At 47.2% G+C, this 19,995-nt stretch overlaps 1 protein-coding gene across 1 annotated transcript in view; it reads left to right on the top strand.

Moving 5' to 3' along the window:
* The first annotated feature begins 1,510 nt into the window (after positions 1-1,510).
* LOC129384359 (uncharacterized) overlaps positions 1,511-19,995 on the top strand; it is a 30,752-nt gene continuing 12,267 nt past the window's right edge. Inside the window, exons 1-6 of the mRNA XM_055069744.1 lie at positions 1,511-1,590; positions 3,085-3,117; positions 3,523-3,552; positions 4,977-5,171; positions 7,983-8,001; positions 8,991-9,088. Coding sequence (XP_054925719.1) covers positions 1,587-1,590; positions 3,085-3,117; positions 3,523-3,552; positions 4,977-5,171; positions 7,983-8,001; positions 8,991-9,088 — 379 coding nt within the window. The 5' untranslated portion in view covers positions 1,511-1,586. The remainder of the gene's footprint in view (positions 1,591-3,084; positions 3,118-3,522; positions 3,553-4,976; positions 5,172-7,982; positions 8,002-8,990; positions 9,089-19,995) is intronic.

Here is a 19,995-nt window from a genome sequence, read left to right as displayed (position 1 = left end):
CCACATGATTACGCCATTTTTTATGTGTAAAGAATGCAGTGATCCAAGTGGGGGGGTTGGTTCGTGAGTTCCAGCGACGCATAATAAGGGGAACAAAATATTTGTTCACACAGTTGCAACTTAACTCCGAAAACAAAGTGACAAACATAAGAATACGACCTCACACTCGCAGTTCTTATAAATCAGTTCCGTGGAAGTACGCGAGTCGGAGAAAAGCTCGTGAAAAGGGAGAAACATTGGCACCTACCACTCGTGTATAGCACGAAGCTACAAGACGTTAGTCTGCCCAATTCTCGGCTAATCCTCGCGAGTGGGTATGCCCCAAACTCATCAAGGTGATCCTCATCATCATCATCAAGACGGTTCGCACTTCACAGACAACTCACAGTTCCACTCACACACTCACACACAGCTCGCACAACTCCAAGAGGTCCATACTCACAGACCACCCCAAAATTTTCGACGGCAAGTTTCGGCGGCTTTACGCCATCCGTAGGACCCTGGTTCCGCTGCCACCTGAGCTCCCGTCTGTATTCTGTGTTCGATCTTATTATACTGCTATGACTGCTACAATGAGATCTTGTATCATTCTGCGAATGCAAAGCTGAGTCCAACAGCAATATATGGCATTACGTTTCTGAAGTCTTGCATTTACCAAACGAAAGGATACTCTTTATGCCTTTCGTAGGAGTTTATTTCGGGGGACTCGCACGATCGTTATTGGCATTGTACGCCGACCTCCCCTGATTACTTCCAAGTGCACTGATCGGAACCGCATCGAAAGGCACTTGAGACAGCAAAGGCGTACTATGTAGATTCAGACGGGTCAACCTTGGGTCCAGCTTCCGGCCTTACCGTTAAACGGTCCCTAGGATTATATTTTATTTGTCCATGCTTACCCGTTTGAGCGTTCGAAACGCACCTCTAGCTCTAGCTACAAGCTTGCAAACTTTACCGTCGTCATCTTCATCATCATCTTCATGATTATGTCGGTGTTACGGGTGGTGGTGATAGTGGACGGAACGGCGACGGCGACGACGTCTAAGTCAATGGCAACGACCTCAAAATTTGCTAGTGAGACTTAACTGTTATGTTTGTTAGGCCTTATCTACCTCAGTCTTGGTCAATCCGTTGCTGTGGGCACGAGTCATAATGTATGAGAATTACAACAAAAACAACAAGGACCCCAAAGCCAATTTCTGAAGCATATCCAGAAATTCAAATTTACGTAGCATCGGCTGGCGTTGACAAATGCATGACTGAATTCTATGTCGCCAGTCATTAAACATACTAGACGTGATCTACAGTGGTCGAACAAAATATGTCACTGTAGAAGGGCCCTTGTTCTTCCGAAAGAATAATGACGGAAGGCTGGCGGTGTTAAAAGCTTTGAACAAGGTTTTGTTAATTTGTCTAACTTGCGATCCAAGCCAGATGGTTCCTGGAATAAGGGACCCTCCCACCTCGACTGACAAGTCACGACTTCAACTAAAGGTCTCATTCTCTCTCTCTCCTTTGGCTCTCAAAGAAGAAGAAGAAAAAGAAGAAGATCTATCGCATCTGCCGTGCCTTGCTGACTGAGCGCCATGGGTGAGCGATTGGGCATTTTATTTATGTAAAGTAACACTTTCTAATAGGCGAATATGGTGGTTCTGGTCACGTTCACTGTCTCTTTTCTATGTTGGTATGTTTGGGCATGATCGTTTGCGGCAACTTCGTTATTCGCACGGATGGTGCAAACCTATCGAAAAGCGATCAGCATAGTTGGTCGCTTGGAGCGAGCAGCTTGTCCAATAGCTTGACAATGAGCTCCTTGGTATAATCATTCAACATGCATTCTCCCACACAGTGACAGTTAGTTATCCTGCCGGTTGTCATACCCAAGATTAGCGTCTGTCTCTCTGTCGTCGCGTAACGTTTAATTCTACAGGCACCAGCGCAATGGATGACCTGATGAGAGCTTTTAATGCACACGTTTTAAATCGCTATGACGCAGAATAATACCCTAGCCTGCGTAATGTATTCAGGTTGCAATACATTCTTTGCAGTCAAGCATTTCGCCTATATATTGTTACGTGTAGCTGATGTACAAGTCTACTTACAATATATTTACACGTAGACCAACGGTGGCAAAGATGGCGACGCTATATCAAGCGGGGTCACGTCGTCTTCTTTCTCCTCAGTGCAGCCACACTGTGGCGGCTGTTCCGTAGCAATATATTCTATTTTGCTAAGTTAACTACGCCGTATGACAATCCCAGTCCTCACTCAAGCCTGTATTTTTCCCACCGATAGTCTAGACGCATTTTGGCCACATCGAACACTGACCACTTAGCGTTTGCATGAACTATGATATCCAGTGCTTCTAGAATGCGGAAGTTCCCCGCGGTTTTGAGGCCTTTACGTACGCTCCCACTGAAGCGCGTGTTACCACATCCAAAAGGAAAAACTGACATGTCTTCTTTCTTTTACTTTGCCGGGTGCCCAGCTCGCTTTGAAAGACAAGATCACGCGCCCTAGCAGTGCTTCTCTTTCTGGTCTCTTGTCCCAAGGTTCGGTGCTACAGTAATGCATTAATCCAATGCAGCAAGTCGATCAATCTGGGTTTTTTTTTTGTATAGCCCGCACTCATAGAATCACGATTATCGTTTTGCTAATGAAGTGTGAAAATGCTGAGTCAGACGTTGCGCAAGTTGGGCCAGTTTCTTAGACCAATTCTACAGGTTAGAACGCAGCCCAGGCTAAAATTTCGTTTTGAAGGCTTATCTGCGAAGGCACTAAAAAAGAAACAACAGCTTTTAGACAGAGTTATAGTGCACGTTAAAATATATCACGGTAATATGTGGGACATGGGCGAAGTTTGATTAATTCAGGATTTATTTATTCAGCTTAATGTATAAATTCAGGTAACAAAACCATAGGAGAAGCGGTAATGCAGGATTCTAGATTACGTTTCTTTAACCTCTATTTCTTTAAAGTGCAAACTCATACCGGTAGGCGAGCAGTTGCAGAGTTGTCGCAGCTGTGCGTAGGATGTCCTCGTGTGTTTAGCGTTTGATGCATTTCGTCCTTGTTTTCTTCCAGCTGAACTGAGCGAGATGTACCAAGCATCCCTTCGTAAGTATTTTCTTCACAACGGTCCTTGTGCAAATGCGACTGGCTCAGTGTAGGGCCAGCTACAAACTGAATTGGAAGAAGTTGTGAAAAGCCCTAAGTGCTTTAAAAAAGGCAACGTCAATATTGGCGTCTTTTACGTGACGCCCGTTATTAGGCGTATGAAATAACGCATGTTATTGTTGAACATGCAACTTTAACCCCTAGGTCTAAATTATCATTCGTGTTTTTTATGAAGCAGCCTTTCCTTAAAAAAAAAATAAAGTGGGATTTCGCAGCGTAGCGGCATTTATGTCGAGGGCTTTCAAGAAGCCTTGTGCTACTATTTGCCCTCAGCCTCTACTTTGTGGTGTGGAAATAAATTCGTACTATGCTCGCAAGTATGCATTTTCTCTATTTGTTTTGCAGGGCCACATCCTCCGTATAAACCTTTGCCAGGTGAGCTCTTTGTTCACATGAGCTTTTGCGTGTGTTCGTATTTTGGGAAGCATGTGGGCTAACGGAAGTACTACCTAAGATAATTAGACTGAACTTTATGTTGCCCCGAATAATTGGGAAGCTCTCATTTTTTTCCTCTTTCTCACACTCTGCGACCTTCCACTAGCGCACGGTGTAGAAATCCGGTCTTCTGTCCATTTGACTTTGTTTTATACCTTTTTTTTGTCGCGGATAGAAAACCAATTGTCTCGCTGACTTGTAATTTGACTTCTATATTTTTGCATACAGTAGTGTCTCTATGAACAACATCGGTCAACGAGACTTTTTGTTTGTACATTTAGGTAAAAATACTGATTCTAACGGGCTGTATTCATTTACCTTTATTTATTGCACCTAAAAATCTCTGCAAACCTTCAATAAATGAGGGGGCGGGAAAAGCCGCACAGTAGTACATGTAGATGAGCAGAATAAACACTATTTGCTGGGATGTGCCGAAATACACTTCTAACTCTGGCACGAACACGATTAGTATACTTATAGTGTGGAACTGGACAATCAAGTGTCGTTTGTAGGAAGTCTATGAGACACTTTTAACAAAAAGTAAATGTTGTAAGTTAAGGTCAGATATCTATTAGCCGGCGTACACATTATATATTTCTCAGGAACGTGTAGGCTGTATACAGACTGTCTAAATAGATTCCGGTGATGGTGCATGCCTTACCCTGCTTGCTGTTGAGCCTCACCGACCGAACATGGCCCTATGGTATTTTAGGCAAAGGTTTATGCTATCACCGCTACAGCGTGGAGAGCTCGCACTATGTGATCTGATAAGACGTGGGGCAGTGCGTGTCAGCTGGCATGGGCGCTCTTCAGGGGAGGAACGCTTCAACTGTTTTGTTCGTTTCCCTATACCTTTGTCTTCGCAATAAACGTTCATTTGATAGCCAGCGCTTACGTTGTGTGGTTCTAACCTTCGTTCAATGTGTATCTTTTGCTCTGGAAATTTTACCGATGCTTTAAGAGATCCCGCAGCACGAAGGGCTTAATCACTGGGCCTCACGTGACGTCATCGCCGACGCGCACATCGCGGGCTCTAGTGCCGAGCACGGTAGAACGCACCGTCACTCACCTCGCCTCGCCCAGAAGTTGAAGAAGTGCTTGAAGGAAGGGAATGCCCCAGCACTTTCTATTATCGTCGTTATCGGAGGATGGCGGTTTATGGGGCAGCACTTGAAGTGTCCTTCCGGGGAGATTCGAATTCATTGGATTATCTGTGAACGCTTTTCATTGCTGCTATACACACACCCTAATAATAACCAGCAAACTCCATTCCCGGGTGAACGCGCGACCAAAGATTTCAATCGTCAATGAACCGGTCAATGGTCGGTGTCCGTTCGCCCTCACTTTGTCCTCTTCTCCCCCAGATGAGACCGGCTTCGTGGACTACTTTTCGCCGCCGCCCGTTCCGCCCGACGAGCAGGGCAACTATGGGCCCTACTACTACTACCCTCCACTGTTCGCTCAGCCTCCTCCTCCCCCTCCTCCTCCACCACCTGCTCCCTCGGCTTCGCCAGTTCCCTACGGGTATACTGGAAAAAGCCGCGCCAGTAAGACTCAAGGTAAGCGATCGGAATGTTTTTTTTATTTTATTTAGCTACAAGAACTTTAGGCAGCACTGGTGGCCCGTACAATAGATGGTTCGTCATAAATGCGTTAGGACACAGTTCATTCGTAATCATGTAGAGAAAAGGGGGTGAATAATTTACCATCATTGTCCGCATTAGCAGACAATTAGTTGCTTACAAATAAAGTAGGACGCAAAGCTTTATGAAGAACAACGGGCCTGTGACGAATGCGTTCACGCAATAATCTATTCGTAATCACATAGAACGAAGTGCAAGATAATCAGCTCGGAAACCAACAACAAGAAATGCGTTACGAGAGGTTCCGGCCATGTGGAGGGTGTGATATTTGAACGATTTCTGTAATAAAACCGGGTTTCTAGCTACATAAAGGCTGAGCTTGAGAAATTCTCTGTGGCTAACCAATTCAGTTATCTGGAACCTAATAAATTATATATTTATATATATACACGTACAACATGCTGCCCTTGTAAGTGTCCTAATCGTGAGTGCACACTAGAGATGGGTTTCTCGGAGAAAGCGAAATTGTACCCGCGTTGGTCTAAGTGAACAACGAAGACAAGTTGACCACCTGTGCGGAGGTGAACTTTGCCCTCGACGACTGAAGAAGGGCAGCGCGTCTCTCCTGCTATTTCGACATCTTGCAGGTGGTGAAAATTTCCTCGCCTGGAGGGGACGCGTACCGCGGATTTTTGTGGAGACGCAATAGAGATGCACCTGTAAGAGCGGACGCTGTGCTTTTTGCTGCGAAGTTTCTCTCATCTACTTTTATTGGTAACCGGAATATAAGTCCTCTGTATTTCTTCCTCTCTTAATATCGAACCCCGTGTTTTAAATCTCTCACACAGCCCTCGGTCTCCCCCAAAAATTCGTTTGCGTAAAAGCAATTAGTTTGCAGAAAGTTAAAGAAAACATTTTGCAGTAATAATACAGGCTCGATAAACAATAGGAGAATGCAAAACGAGCTTAAGGTCATCTGCTCAACAGACGCAATGTAGTTCAAGTTATTGTGTTCCAGCAAAGCAAAGCTGTTTGGTTTAGAATGATTTGTACGCGAAGAATCAAACTATACTACAATTCAAATAATACTTTCCCATTCAAGATAAAGGATGTTGTTTATTAAAGTTTCATTGCCTGAATGTGTGTGTGTGCGTCGGAGAGAGAGATAAAAAGGAAAGGCAATGGGGTTAACCAGGCCTGAATGTGAAGAAGGTATGTGAAGAAGAAGGAATGTAATGAGTATTGGGATGGCGCATTCAGACGACTTGAAGTTGCTGAACATTTGCAAAATAGGAAAGACTGTTAGATATGAAAGAAGCTATATGGACGGGTGCATCAGTTATTAGGTAACCACACTACTCTTTGGAATGAAGGGCTGAATGGTGGAAATTTCCTCGAAGTTAGTTCTTGTTAACTCTTGCTGCAGTTTGCCCTCACTCTTCAGCAGGGAGCTGATAAGGTCGCGCCACCCGGCGTCAGTGAAAGGAGACAAACGAATTCAGACATAGCTTCCGAGATTTACATGCGCTGTGCTGTGGTTTTAGATCTTGAAGGCGGTGAATGATTGCGAAAATGGCCACAAAAGCGTAAGCATCAAATGTTTTGTGATTAGGTGGCTTGTTCTGCGCGTCCTTTGTCCATGTCTATTCAATCGCATAACAATGTTCGCATAGAAAAGGCTACCATCGCATGCTTTTGTCGTGCGTAATAATCGTGTATCTACATGGAGCTACGTCAGCTGGGACCACTTTACAAAGCACGTTTCGAAATGATTACGTATACATGAGGCTCGACTTTGTCGTCATCTTGCCTCCGAGCAACTTTGGCGCCCAAGTCAATGGCTTAATCATTTGTCCAGTAATTTCTTTTACTACGTTTGTGTTTGTCCCTATATCACGCTGCATTTGCGCAGTAGCAGCAACCACAGCTGCATTATTTCGATAGGCATCTTCTTTTTTTTTCGTCTCCAACGTTGCCAAATATCCGAGGCTAAAGACGATTAAAGATCAAATGAGTGTATACTCAATTTTTATAAACATTGCTGAGCAAGAAAGTGCAAGAATCGCACTATGAGCATACTCTAAATCACTAGGACCATGTGTCAGCAAATCTGTGTAGCATAAATTATTACTATGCCAACCATACCTAGATGCTTGTGACGCACGTAGACATAATTGCCAGGTTTCGCCGTAGCGATACAATATTACGAAAAGCACTGATTCCTTTTGGATGCGCATTTGATGCACATACATTGAAAGCATTGAATTGATGGTACTGAATGCATTTAATAAAGAGGCATTAGAGGTGGCGTTAAGAGAGATTGCATAGAAGATGGTTGGATGTGCGTAAGAAGGGTGGGCAGAAGGATCTTGGTATGCGTGCCCGTGATCGACGTGAGCTCTTCGCATGAAATGTCGCGTGGGACGCGGCCAGAAGCCGGGCCCCTGGTCAACCATCTTTGAAGTGCATTCAATTCCGACTTTAACACGGCCCTTTACAGTATTGAGATATTGCAAAAGCAGATTGGGTGGGCTATGTGCCCTGGTACACAGCACATAGTATCCCACTTTGCATGGTGGCGACTTCTATCCGGCATTGGCTTGATGATGCTGAGGACTGGAACGCCTTATGCGGCATGCCAATTAATTTTTCGTTACGCACAGCGAACACGTCCTATAGCGAGTGCTAAGCGCCCGTAATATTTGAGAGTTCAAAGGTTGCTAACTGCTGTCGTTGCCTTGCTTGGCCGTGCCACCTAAGCTGCTTATTTACTTTGTCGTTTTTCAGGCCGCCCCTCCACTGCCTCGTGAGTACCGGCGTGTTTGTGTCATATCTCGCATACCACCAGCAAGCGCTAGATTAGTGCTCCACGTTCAGAAATATCCGACGTCTGACATTCGGAACACGAAACTACGTGGATGACGCTTTGGGGTGCTTACGCGCGTAAGCATTGCGGCGTTAAACTTAATGGTGAGGTTTCTGTACGCGAAACTCGGATGCATAAGTCCGCCTCCATAGCATTCGACACTCTGAAAAAAGAAAACGTACATAAAAAACGAATTCAGCCGCATAGACCCAGGCGGCGCTCAGAGATTGCTTAAACGAATATTTTGCTTCAGATTGCCGCCACAAATTAAATCTTTCGACTCAAATAGTTATTTTTACAGCACTCCTTGCTTGTGTACAGTTGTAAGGTCCCACGCCACCAGAGAAGCTATCCCAGAATATTTTTTCAGTCGCCAGATGTAGACATCACTGTTAAATTCCTACCACCATATTCAGTAGACTGAGTAAGATTCGCCGCTAGGCCAGCTACCACAATGGAAACACCGCGTAATTTGTCCCGCGGGCTAAATAGAGAGCGCCGTTGCAAAATATAACCAAGGAGGCGAACCTGCAACTTGACTCCAGTCTATCGCCCCCATAAGCCATCCTTGCTGTTAATGCCTCCGTACTGCTTTTCTCATATGACTCGCGCACAATTTTTCACCCCAAGTCTAACTTTTATTGTTTGAAGATGCGTGCGACGCACATATAGCATCAATAATTTTCATAATTGCTTCATATTCCAGAGTTTTATCTTAGTATGCGCGACCGTATAGACAAAGTGCCATCAGGAGTAAATACACATTACAGCTGGTTTATTCAATATCGGATGTCGCCTGTAGCCTTGTCAGGATTGCACGAATTTGCCAGCGTGGTCCTTTAGGTAGCAAAGTGTACCTTAAGGCTTAGTTTGATTGGCAATGTGCTCGTGTTTTACTACTTTGCCCAAATACTTCCTAACCCTTTCAGTAATCAAGCCATGGAGAACTTCATGGTGTACGCCACGCTGGTCATCATCCTCCTGTTTCTCTTCTCCCTGGTTATCATGCTTGGGTTCGCGATGGCAGGTGAGCTGAAGAGCCGCGGTGCACTAAGTTGCACTGACACTGCAGCACTATTGCGATTGATCCGCATTTCTGTTCTCCACAGTCTCGGAGCGGCTATGAGGTATACCACTGCTGAAAATGTGGCTGTAGGCCCAATTTCTACCCCCCTGTGGCCTCATATACTGTGGGGGGCTACAAGTGTTTTTTGGCGGTTTCAGGAGCACGTGAAGAACACTACACTGTTCAGATTCCTCGCGAACGCAGCTTCCCGGTGTCCGTCAAAGCTTGTGTTGCCTATGGAGCGATACACCATCCAAAATTTTGAATGTGTACGTGCTGATGTGAAATAATTTTTTTCTAAGCTTCTAATTTTTTTTTTCGTTTAGTCGTGTTTAACTTTCCGCTCCGTGAAGCCAGAGGCTATAGGTGCAGCTTTTTGTCTTTAATAGCTGTCAACCGCTGGCCGATTGCTTGGTACGTACCTGACCTAACAATTAGTTGTAGCATTATAATTGTGTCCCTGTGTGTGTGTGTGGGGGGGGGGGGGGGGGGCGTGGCGTGTATTAGTGTGTTTGTGACTGAAATGCAGGGCTTGCGTGCGGGTGGTAGGGGCGCTGCAGCCGCGCGCATTACATTCTTCTGCTCCTCGAAAGCAAGCGCTCTTGAGCGCTCTTCACAGCGGCGCACATTCGACTGGATGCTTTGGAACGCTCTAGAGCACTCTAGCAGCGCCCAATACATTCAGCTGTAGTCGAAATGGACCGCACCCAGCACATTCGCTTGAGGCGTTCAGAGTGCCCCGCTCCAGCTCAGAGGCACCTTCGACCCGGGAGCGAGACAGAAATGACTTGTAGTTCCGGCACCTGCAGGAAGTGTATGTACCCCTGTGGTGCTGCCGGCATCGCACATTGATGGGTGCACGAGCTGATAACGACGGAAAACCACCCGCGATTGTAAGCCCCAAACGAGAGGATGAGGTATAACTCTGAGGCTGCAACATTGCTGTCGTTCCCGCTCAGACCAATGCATATGTGCATGAAAACATTAGCTCGACGGAAAATCTAATGTTTTCTGCGCACAACGCTCGTGCCATCAGAGTGTGGCCGAAGGCAGCCCTGGCTCCGGTAGGGCCGACTTAGCGGCAAGGGACTCCGTGTTCCGACTTCTCTTTTGTCTTTTTCTTTTTTTGTCGCCAAACGCACTGCCTGTCCATGGAGGCAGCCTAACCTTGCACAAAATTGGGGCGTGCACACACCCTCGATAGCTTTACATAACTATGGTGGCGCTGACTACACCTGGAGCGACACTGCGTCTGTTATCACAACAAATGCTTAAGAGTTTCCTACACTATAATTACCAGAAGGAACTTTGGCGATGCGATCGTTCACCCATCATGGGAATCGTGAATAGCACACGGATTAAATTCGTCTGATCTTCGTGCTTGGGGCTTCACAAGTTCTAGTGGCTTCGTTTGTTGCGCATTATCTGTGCCTAAATCGGCCTAAATCTCAAAGCAATTTTTTTAATGCACATGGTAATGAGCCTCTGCAAGTACGCACAATCGCTGCTAATTGCAGTGGTTCCGCTTGTCCATGCGTCCATAGCGTAATGGTTACAATGTCGGGCTTCTTTGCTAGAAGTCCTGGGTTCGAATGCAGCCGTCGGACAGTTTTAACTGTTTCTTAACTTAAAACACAGTACAAAGTCACCAAGCCATTTAAAGCCAGAAGGAAATAGTATAGGCAAATCCGTGTAATATCCAACATTCCGATGCTGCCTTATCTGCCCTGCTTGCGACTCCCGTAAACACTGGAGCCACAGATCCCTCTAGCCAATGTATGAAACTCTATGCTTCTCAGGGCCTGAAATACCTACCTAAGATAGCCTTAAAGTTCTGCGTAGAAACGCGCTTAAAGGCATGTCAACCGAGGCCCTATAGAGTAGTGCTTGATGGGAGCACTAGGCTTTTGGCGACTGCATGACCCAATACTTACTAAAGTTGGTAAGAAAAGAGCCGCACATTTTGTACTTCTAATATAGTACTATGTCTTGCGTACACTCTTCAATAAGCTCTAGAAGTAATACATATAGACAGACCACAGCAAACAGGCAACGGCAATCGAAATCGCGAGACATCGAAACCTGCGACCTTCCAATTGGTTCAAGACGAGGGAATGACCTGCTGCATTTGTCCTCGAGTTGTGTTAGAAGTTATGTCCAGATTTCTTCTTATTCCATGTGTTTATTCATTTGAATAAATGTATAAATGTACGCCGGCTTTGACTATAAGCATGCGCAGTGCTCGATGTCCCATGGAGTCGGGAATCAGTGCGGTGATGTCGTGGCATGAAGGCCCACTGTTTGGTACATACAGTTGATGACGCCAAAAAATACTGCCATTGTGGGTGGCTAGGGCGCGGCAGACGTCCAGGGTCAACGGCGTCCTGGACTGATGACGCCGACCACCTAGGCTGAAGACGTCGCCTGCTCGTTTGATAAACAAAGTCTATTACTGTTACTACTCGCAAACGACGAGGCGTTCAAAGCAATAGCAAGGATTAGCGTTGCACTCGCGGCGTCGTTCCAACGCGAGGGCGACGTATATGCTCGACGTAGCGTGAAGGTAGCTGCAGGTGTGCAGCGCGAACAGCTCCCGTCCCAAATATCAGGCGTCTCAGAATGCTTACAGCGGCGTTGCGAGCATCATACCTGGATGGTTGACGTCATCAGGCCGACGGGAAGCTGCCAGCGTTTGTCGGCTCACACTGCAACAATCAAGTAGATTTAATCGAGCGATTACCATCCGTTCCGCTTAGACCGATGTATGTGCCACTGTATCGTATGCACATAGCTGCTTAGTAGAAAAGATAACCCTCTTGCGGAAACCTTCATTCTGAGTGGTATGTTGCGCAGGTTGTGCTGCAGAAACGATTGAGCGGAACCAGACGGTGCGTCCACTTGGCATCGTAGTTTCAAGGCGTCTGCCTCGTTTAGCTCGTTCCTCAGTTTCGCGTTGCCGCTGTCCGCTTATCACTCTTATCTCGCGGAACTCCTCCTCTCTCAATGGTGGAAGCGTACTCGATGGCGCGTGCGCTAATCTAACAGATAGTGTCGCCCTCCAAGAATCACAGGCGGCGGAAAATGCAGATTTTGACTGCAGAATCGTCAAAGCTTTACCGCGGCTCAGTCACGCCTCGTCTTGCACTCGCGAGTCGGTGGCAGCGCGGGCGTTTACCGCAGTGTCGCGTTAAACACGTGTTTAAGACTACGGTATGGTTATTGTTCTGGGGGGGGGGGGGGGGGGGGGAGGGTATCGGCGCCATTGGCAGGCTCGGCGAGCTTCTGTGTGTGGCCGGCTGTGCCAGTCCATAGGGTGTCGCAGCCAACTTTAGCAAAGCTGTTCATCGAGAAATAGCGCAGACTTAAAAAAAAAATTGTGTGAAGTACAATTATAAAACATACGATGTTGGGTTGTCAATTGTCTGACGGCTAAACACCCTAGGTCTTAAGATCGTATCGTGGAACGTATTTTAACACGAAAATTTTATGCCGGGGTCCAGCATCAACTACCTGTAACAGATGTTACGTCGGCGCGAACGCGTAAAGTATGCTCTATCTTGACACTGATAGCGCCACCAACTAGACGCGGGGAAGCGAAGTACTGGATCGTGTCACCAACGAGCGCCGACAGTGAGCACTTCATAGTCTCGGCGTAACGGAGGGTCCAACGCGGTGAAGCTTGGTGTAGGTGGTGTAGGCCTTCTCTCGAGGTGACGACGCAGTTTCTGCACATAGTTTGTCTTTCGCGTCGGATTAGCCCGTGACGTCTCGTCGCCTGCAGAGCGCAGCTTCTGCAGGCATCAACATTGCTGGCACACCGGCTACTGCTTCGCTTGCGATGGCACCATCAAAGAAAACTGCTGTGCTAAGTGGCTCAGAAAGGCGACGACGTCAACGAGCGAATGTCGCTTTGGTCAGACGAGAGACGCACTAGCATGAAACAGAAAGCATTCACTCATTCCTTCCCAACTCAACCAGGTGCCCAAGACAATACGGAGCACGACATAAATGCTCTCACCTTTGCCGAAGAGACACAGCAGCAGGACGCCACGTGCCAAGCCAACTTGCAACACGTTCACCGACCATCAAATCGCGCGCATTTTTCAGGAGCGGACCGTGAGTTCACGAAGCGACTTACTAACAACCCGTTCGGTTTCGCTTGTTCGGTTTGCGAACGCCTTGGCTTTATGGCGCATTTCCGCAGTGCTCTGATGCCTGCTACGGATAGCTTTTATGAAGACACGTTTCACTTTCGTATTCTACTGATTCCCATGAAAGAGGTACCAATCATAATTTTTCTAAATGTTCCTTCTTTTTCTCTCGTTGAACAGCTTGGCTAACAATGCTGGGACACCCTGTGTACTTAGAAAGTCGGTGAACACCGGAGCATCATAGATAAGCATAGCACAATAAACAAGAACACTATAAAACGTCGTTTATCGTGAAATGTTAACGACGAAGCAGGGCCTTCTCACCCCCGGGAGATTCGACGAGCTCGAGGTCGGCAACGAAAACGCCCAGCCCTCCCCGTAGCTATCGCAAATATATTCGCCTTATACACTCGTACCCGTGGTTCGATTTTTTTTTTTTTAACCAAGTGCACGGCTTGTCGCTTGGGTATCTGAAGCCCTCTTAAACATCAGTGCAGATGGCGCGCATGCGCCATAGATACCGTGAAGGCACGACGGCGGCGGCGACGACGGCGCCGTGAGCACGAACGCGCACCGGACGTTTATATAATTGTCATCGCAATAAAACAGAAATCTGCCCGATCTCGGAGTGCCGGTCGCGGGCGTTGGTGTTAACAAGCGCCAGATACTTGGGCGTACTCCGACGACTACCACTGCTCCGGTGGCACACACGGTCACCCAGAAACCGTGGTGTCATTACAAAGGGCCACCACCACAGCACCCTCGGTATTCGTCCGGGGTGCTAATTCGGACAGTGTCACGTTCTGTGATGGCGGCATTTTTGAGCATATCAGAGAGGCCGTAGCAGCGGCCCAATAATATATTGCTCACTGACATGGCGAATTCGACAGCACGCAGTATGTGACAATGTTCTGGACGGCATAGAAATTGCGCTAATATTGCTCTGGAGCGGACTCTGGTGCTGGGATCATTCAGCTGTCGTGGGAATTACGCTCGTAGGTTCAGATCTCCTTGCGGCTTTGCTTACAACGCTTTACCATCTTTTATTGGCCTAAATTCCGAAAGTAACCCTCCATTTATCAATGTACAAGACAATAAGACTCTACGCATGCGCATAATTATTGCTAATTGCAGTGCTTCTAACGCAATATTTTGTTGAGTAGGATCAGTTTGCAAAGTCGCAAACTCCAGCGGCGGCTGAGCGCGGCTATGCGGGCCTTGTGTTGAAGCGATCAGCGCAGGTACAGAGTCTAGGCGCACCGAGAGCTGATAGTTTTGTGTGCGATGTGCTCTCGCCGCTTAGTACGCGTTGAAGCGAGAGGCTGCACAAAAGTTGATTCCCCTGCTGCTGCTGCCGCTGTTCCTACCGGCACACATAACAAATAACGTTATTATTGTTATTATTATTATTATTATTAGTAGTAGTAGTAGTAGTAGTAGTAGTAGCAATAGTAGTAGTAGCACTCATTTGTTTTTGATAAATGGGAGAGTGGATGACGGTTAAGGATGCGCAGAGGTTGTCACCAAATCTGGCATTGTCAGCCGGGCAGGGCTCACCCTGCAATCTAGACAAAAACGAAAGTTGACAGTCACTTTATCATAGGCTAGAGAGGATGAAGACAAAAGCCTGCGCTCTCCCGAGCGATTAATTATTCGAAATTTTCATTCCAATGCGTTGCTTCCTATTGTTTTCTTCCACCAAAGGTCGAGGGTTACAGTGTTACAGTTACAGTGTCGAGGGTCACAGTGTTACAGTGGTTAAAGGTCGAGGTTACAGTGTACCTTGGTTACACCAAGGTACGCGTTAGAATCGCGCTAATACTGTATTTCATATTTTGAAGAACACTTCAAAAGTCCAGCTTTTAGGTGACGTGTACGGAAAATTAACTGTGCCTAAATTAACTTTGTCGTAATTAACACCAAAGGTGGTGGGTACCGCTCCCGACCGTCAAGATGTCAATTGGAATACAAATTGAAGATATGGCCGGTCCGTCCATACCTCCAATTTCGGTTATAGGTTCGAGTGCCTTAATAAACTTCGCCTTAATTATCACCAAATGTCATGGATTCGACTGTCGACATTTATTATATCAATTGGAATCCAACTTGCAGAAGCCCATTCGTCCATATCTCCATGCTAAGCCGTGGGTTCTAGCGCTTTAATTAACACCAAATATCGTGGGTTCGACTCCCACCAAAGGACGAGGGCTCGATTCCCACCAAAAAGCGTGGGTTGGACATCTAGACCTTCACAATATATATCCAAACCCAACTTGCAGATATGGGCAAATCTGCCATATCGCCAGGTACGTTCAACTCCCACCGTAGGTCGTGGGTTCGATTCCCGACATTGGTGATGGAAATTCGAATCCAACTTGGAGATATGGCCGGTTGGCCCATATCTCCAAGTGAGTACGAGTTCCACCAAAAGTCGTGGGCTCGACTCCCTATGAATTTTGGTGCCATGGTCACAGGCGGCGTGACGCCATACATGGTATTTTTCGTTCCATGAGCCGTCTAAGGCTTTCGCCTTGGTATCCTCCATGAATAAACTCAAGATAACGACGCTCCTCCTCTCCTGGCCTCTCATTTTCGTTGCTCGTACCTACCCTCGCCACTCGCCCTCTCAGTTTGCTCTTTTCGTTTGCTGCGATCGCGCTGCTCAGCACCGCGATCAAGAGCAAGTGTTACGGTGCAGGCGCAAGTGAAAATAAAATAACTCACCGAAGATTCATAAACTCCCTACCGTGAAATTCGAGCGCAGCTCTACACGTGCTTCCATTTCTCGATATATTGGCTGCCGCGGCCAATCTGTCTCGTGCGGCACATTGCAAACGGAGCTAAGTGTGGTGCGACTGCCTCGCTAATCAGGGGAGGCCACGCGCGTGGGACGAGTGGGCGTGATTCTAAGCAGCCGCCGAAAACAGACCTCCGCTCATTAAGCGCTGAGTTTCCATATATGGTATCGGTGGATGCGGTCGACGCATGCCATCGGTGAACAGACGAACGTGCGCTACTGTGGCGCCATCTCGTAGCGGCCGTCGCTGCAGAGCCCTTCTTGCGCGGCACAACGCTTTTCTTCTCAGGCTTTCGCCATGCCCTCCTCCTCCGCTTTTTGCTTCATGGTACCGCTGTACCCTCCTCTTCCGTGTTGCGTCTCGCGCTCTCTTTGCTATCGCCGTCTTTAATCCCCCTCCGCGTTCGCTCTATCATCGTTCGCTGTGCTCGTTCGCTCGGTTACGCCAAGGGACGCCGACGCTAAACGCAGGAACGGCCACCTAAGAGCTGCGCTTTAAATACAGCCCCGGTTACACACAATCAAAGCATTTTTTAAAGACACTACTCTCAATTCTCAGAATGGAATAGCACCCATAGGCTTGCGCATAACCCGCGTTCGCGAAGCGAACGCAAGTTTTGCGCAATTCAATCCGGAAATTCTGAAACTCAATGAACTGGAACGTCACTAACTTTTATTGCGATAGCAATTGTATGGACGCTCCTGGCGCATTTCTGCCATCGCCGTCGCCGTGAGGTTCTGCATAAAGTCACCGTCACCGCGTGCCGTATACTGTATGTGCGAGTGAAGCATGCGAGGGCGAGCCCCCGAACGCGGTTCTGACTCGCGTGCGAGGAACGCGGCCCCGTTGCGTGCCCTCTCCTGTCGCGCGTGAGGCACGGAGGTCAGGCGAGGGAGGGGGGGGGGGGGGCGTTCTTTGGCGGCTGCTAGGGTGCCTCGGTGTCCTCCTCGCCAGCGGCTCCGTACGTAGTGGAGACAACCAGAGCGTCTACTACGGCGTTGGGCACGCGAATTGCGGAAACTGCAAAGACGCCTTTGATGGACGCAGTAAGGACGCGTTGCCGGCGCTCGTGTGTCCTGAAAGCAATCTGCGACGTGGCTGAAGGGCGCGCCCGCACAGGCCTAATCTTCAAAGCGATCTGCGACGTTTGCAGAGTGAGCGTAATGCCGGTAGCTTCGTATGCGCTGTGCTTTCGACGTTTCGTTCTCGTTGAAGCGAGAGATGCACGAAGGTCAATTCGCTTTCTGCTGCCGCGATTCCTCACTGCATCGTTTTGACAGCGAATTTCCGCGCTCATCGAGCGAGATGCGTTCATGTTTACCTATGCACACGTCACACCGTGCTTGTTAATTTAGTTAAAACACGTGGGCGGGCTAGTTGGTTTGAATGCATGACAGAATGTGTAAGCGCGACTAAAGAAAGACCTAGAAAGAAGGAGACACACAAAGTGCGTATTTTTGTGTGTATGTGTGCACGTTTCTTTCTATGTCCTCGTTCAGCCACGCTTACATATTCTATCATTGTTAATTTAGTTAGTGAGCAAATGTTTACAAGTTTATACGGCCGATCAAACTACTATCTTTACCTCGTACAGCTATCTACGAATTTGCTACCTCAATCGGTGTTTTCCCTTTCGGGTGGAACTGCTCCTTTTTTGGTGCCATCTCTTGATCAGGCTTGATTTTCGGCCTCATGGTACATGTTGCTAGCTGCTACTAGAAGGCGGTGATGATCCTTGTATTTAGTGGGAGGTACCCATAAGCGGCCACTGCTGATCTGATGAGGGCGACGAGCCTTCTTTGATGTTCGTTGGCTTACATGTTGGCCATTGCTCGCTGCCCTTGTAATAAATAGCATCTGTAAATAGTTCAGCTACTGCGCGTTCACGTAACAATGTAATGCTTTCGCATAAAATTCGTTTGGAGTGTCCATAGAATTGTTATTGCAGTAGTAAATCAAGATGAAGATTTATTGCACACGGAACCGTTGTACAACGAAGTGAAACGTCACTAACTTTTTGGTGTCATTGCTCGATCACGGCACATGTTTTGCCTCAGAGGCTCTACAATACTTTCGAATTAGAACTCGTTTGGAGTGTCCATAGAACTCTTATTGGAATAGCAAAACAAGATGAAGATTTATTGTACGCGGTGCTGTTGTAGAACGAAGTGAAACGTCACTAACTGGTTGGTGTCATCGCTTGATCACGGAACATGTTTGCCTCAGAGGCTACACAATCTTTTCGCATTAAAATTCGTTTGGGGTGTCCATAGAATTGTTATCGAAATATTAAAACAAGACGAAGATTTATTGTGCACGGTACCATTGCACACTACCATGAGCATCGCGGAAACGTCACTGTGTCTTTTTGGTACCATCGCTTGACCACGCCAGATTATAACGCGGCAGCGTTAAGCGTCCCATGTATCAGAAAATCCGGCGTCGGTGGCGGCGACGTTTTCGGTTTGAGAAAAAGCACCCCGATCCAGGCAGACACTCCGCGTGGTGCATAGGCGTTACTGAACTAATTGAATTTCTCAAGCTGAAATGCGTCAGGAAACCTGTAAAGTACGACTTACACACAACTGCCAGAAAGGATGGCGTTGGATTTTAATTTGAATATGCCACAAAACATACGCGGAAACTCAAACACAGACCCCTTTTCCAGCTGCCGATGAGGTCTGTTTTAGTTGGAGCGACGCGCCTCAGAAAGCTCGCCTTCGTTCATTGCCTTCTGCGGCAGCGCTTCCAGGAAAGCATTACGCTTGCATAAGCGGAAGTTGCTGGGAAGTGTGAGAATCAGTCAGGAACCTTTAAATACTATCGCGTTCCACTGTGAAAAGTGTAGCTTAAGCGTCCTCCGCTTTCTGCCTCATTGGACAAGCAATGCTTTCCCATTCAAATTCGCTCGGGGTGCCTATGTAATTATTATCACAATAAATTTGTCTTGTCCGATATGCCGCGAAGGCAGTCTTCGGAGCAGGGCTATGACATACCAAGTTGTATAGCCTACACAGTGTCTCAAGCTACCTACTTAGATTATTTTGTAAGATTTTTTTACTTCATTATAATTTGCAAGAAATGTCTATTTCATGCAATGCAGTTGCACACCTAGCATACACTTTTTATCCAACTTGCGCAAAAAAATGCGCACCATCTATTGCTGGCTCTTAAGAAATTTGGACGACAAAGCCATTCAAGCCTTAGTGACAGAGATAAATGAAGTGTGGGAGGAGGGCGTTGTACCGGAGAGTTGCAAGAAGACCACAGTGGTCCTAATACCCAAGCCAGGTAAATCACCCAGCTTGGAGAACCTCCGTCCTATCTCCCTTACTTATTGCATTAGCAAAGTAGCAGAACATGCAGTGGATAACAGGATATCGAGAGATATCGAGCGGAACGAACTATTCCCGTATAATATGGTTGGTTTCAGGCCCTTGCTTTCAACGCAGGATGTCATGCTCCTGCTCAAAACATATAGATAATCGGCTCTCAAAGCAAATATCTAAAAGGGGTCATTGCACTGGATCTAACCAAAGCCTTCGATACAACACGACTATATCCTTAAGGAGATATCGGCCTTGAACTTAGGCGTTAAATTCTTCTCTTTCGTTGCATCCTTCCTCGAGAGCAGGACGGTGGCCATAAAGTTGAGGCAATCAGTCTCGGAATCTTTCACACTCCGAAGAAGGGGTACTCCCCAAGAGGTCGTTATTTCACCCCTTCTGTTTAATATAGCAATGCGCAAGTTGTCGGCAAGCCTTGCAGCAATTCCCTACGTAGGCCGTGCATTATATGCTGACGATATTACAATCTGGTGTCCTGGAGGATCGGGACTGGCACTCTCGCCTGGAAAGTCGGAACTCCTGCTGTACAGACAGGCTAGGCGAGGTGCTAGGTGACTCGCCCCACTCAATCA

The sequence above is a fragment of the Dermacentor andersoni genome, chromosome 8 (genome assembly GCF_023375885.2).
Source record: "Dermacentor andersoni chromosome 8, qqDerAnde1_hic_scaffold, whole genome shotgun sequence".
In the NCBI taxonomy this organism is placed as follows: Eukaryota; Metazoa; Arthropoda; class Arachnida; order Ixodida; family Ixodidae; genus Dermacentor; species Dermacentor andersoni.
The sequence above is the reverse complement of the archived record's forward strand: the minus strand, read 5'-3'. Positions and strand labels throughout refer to the sequence as shown.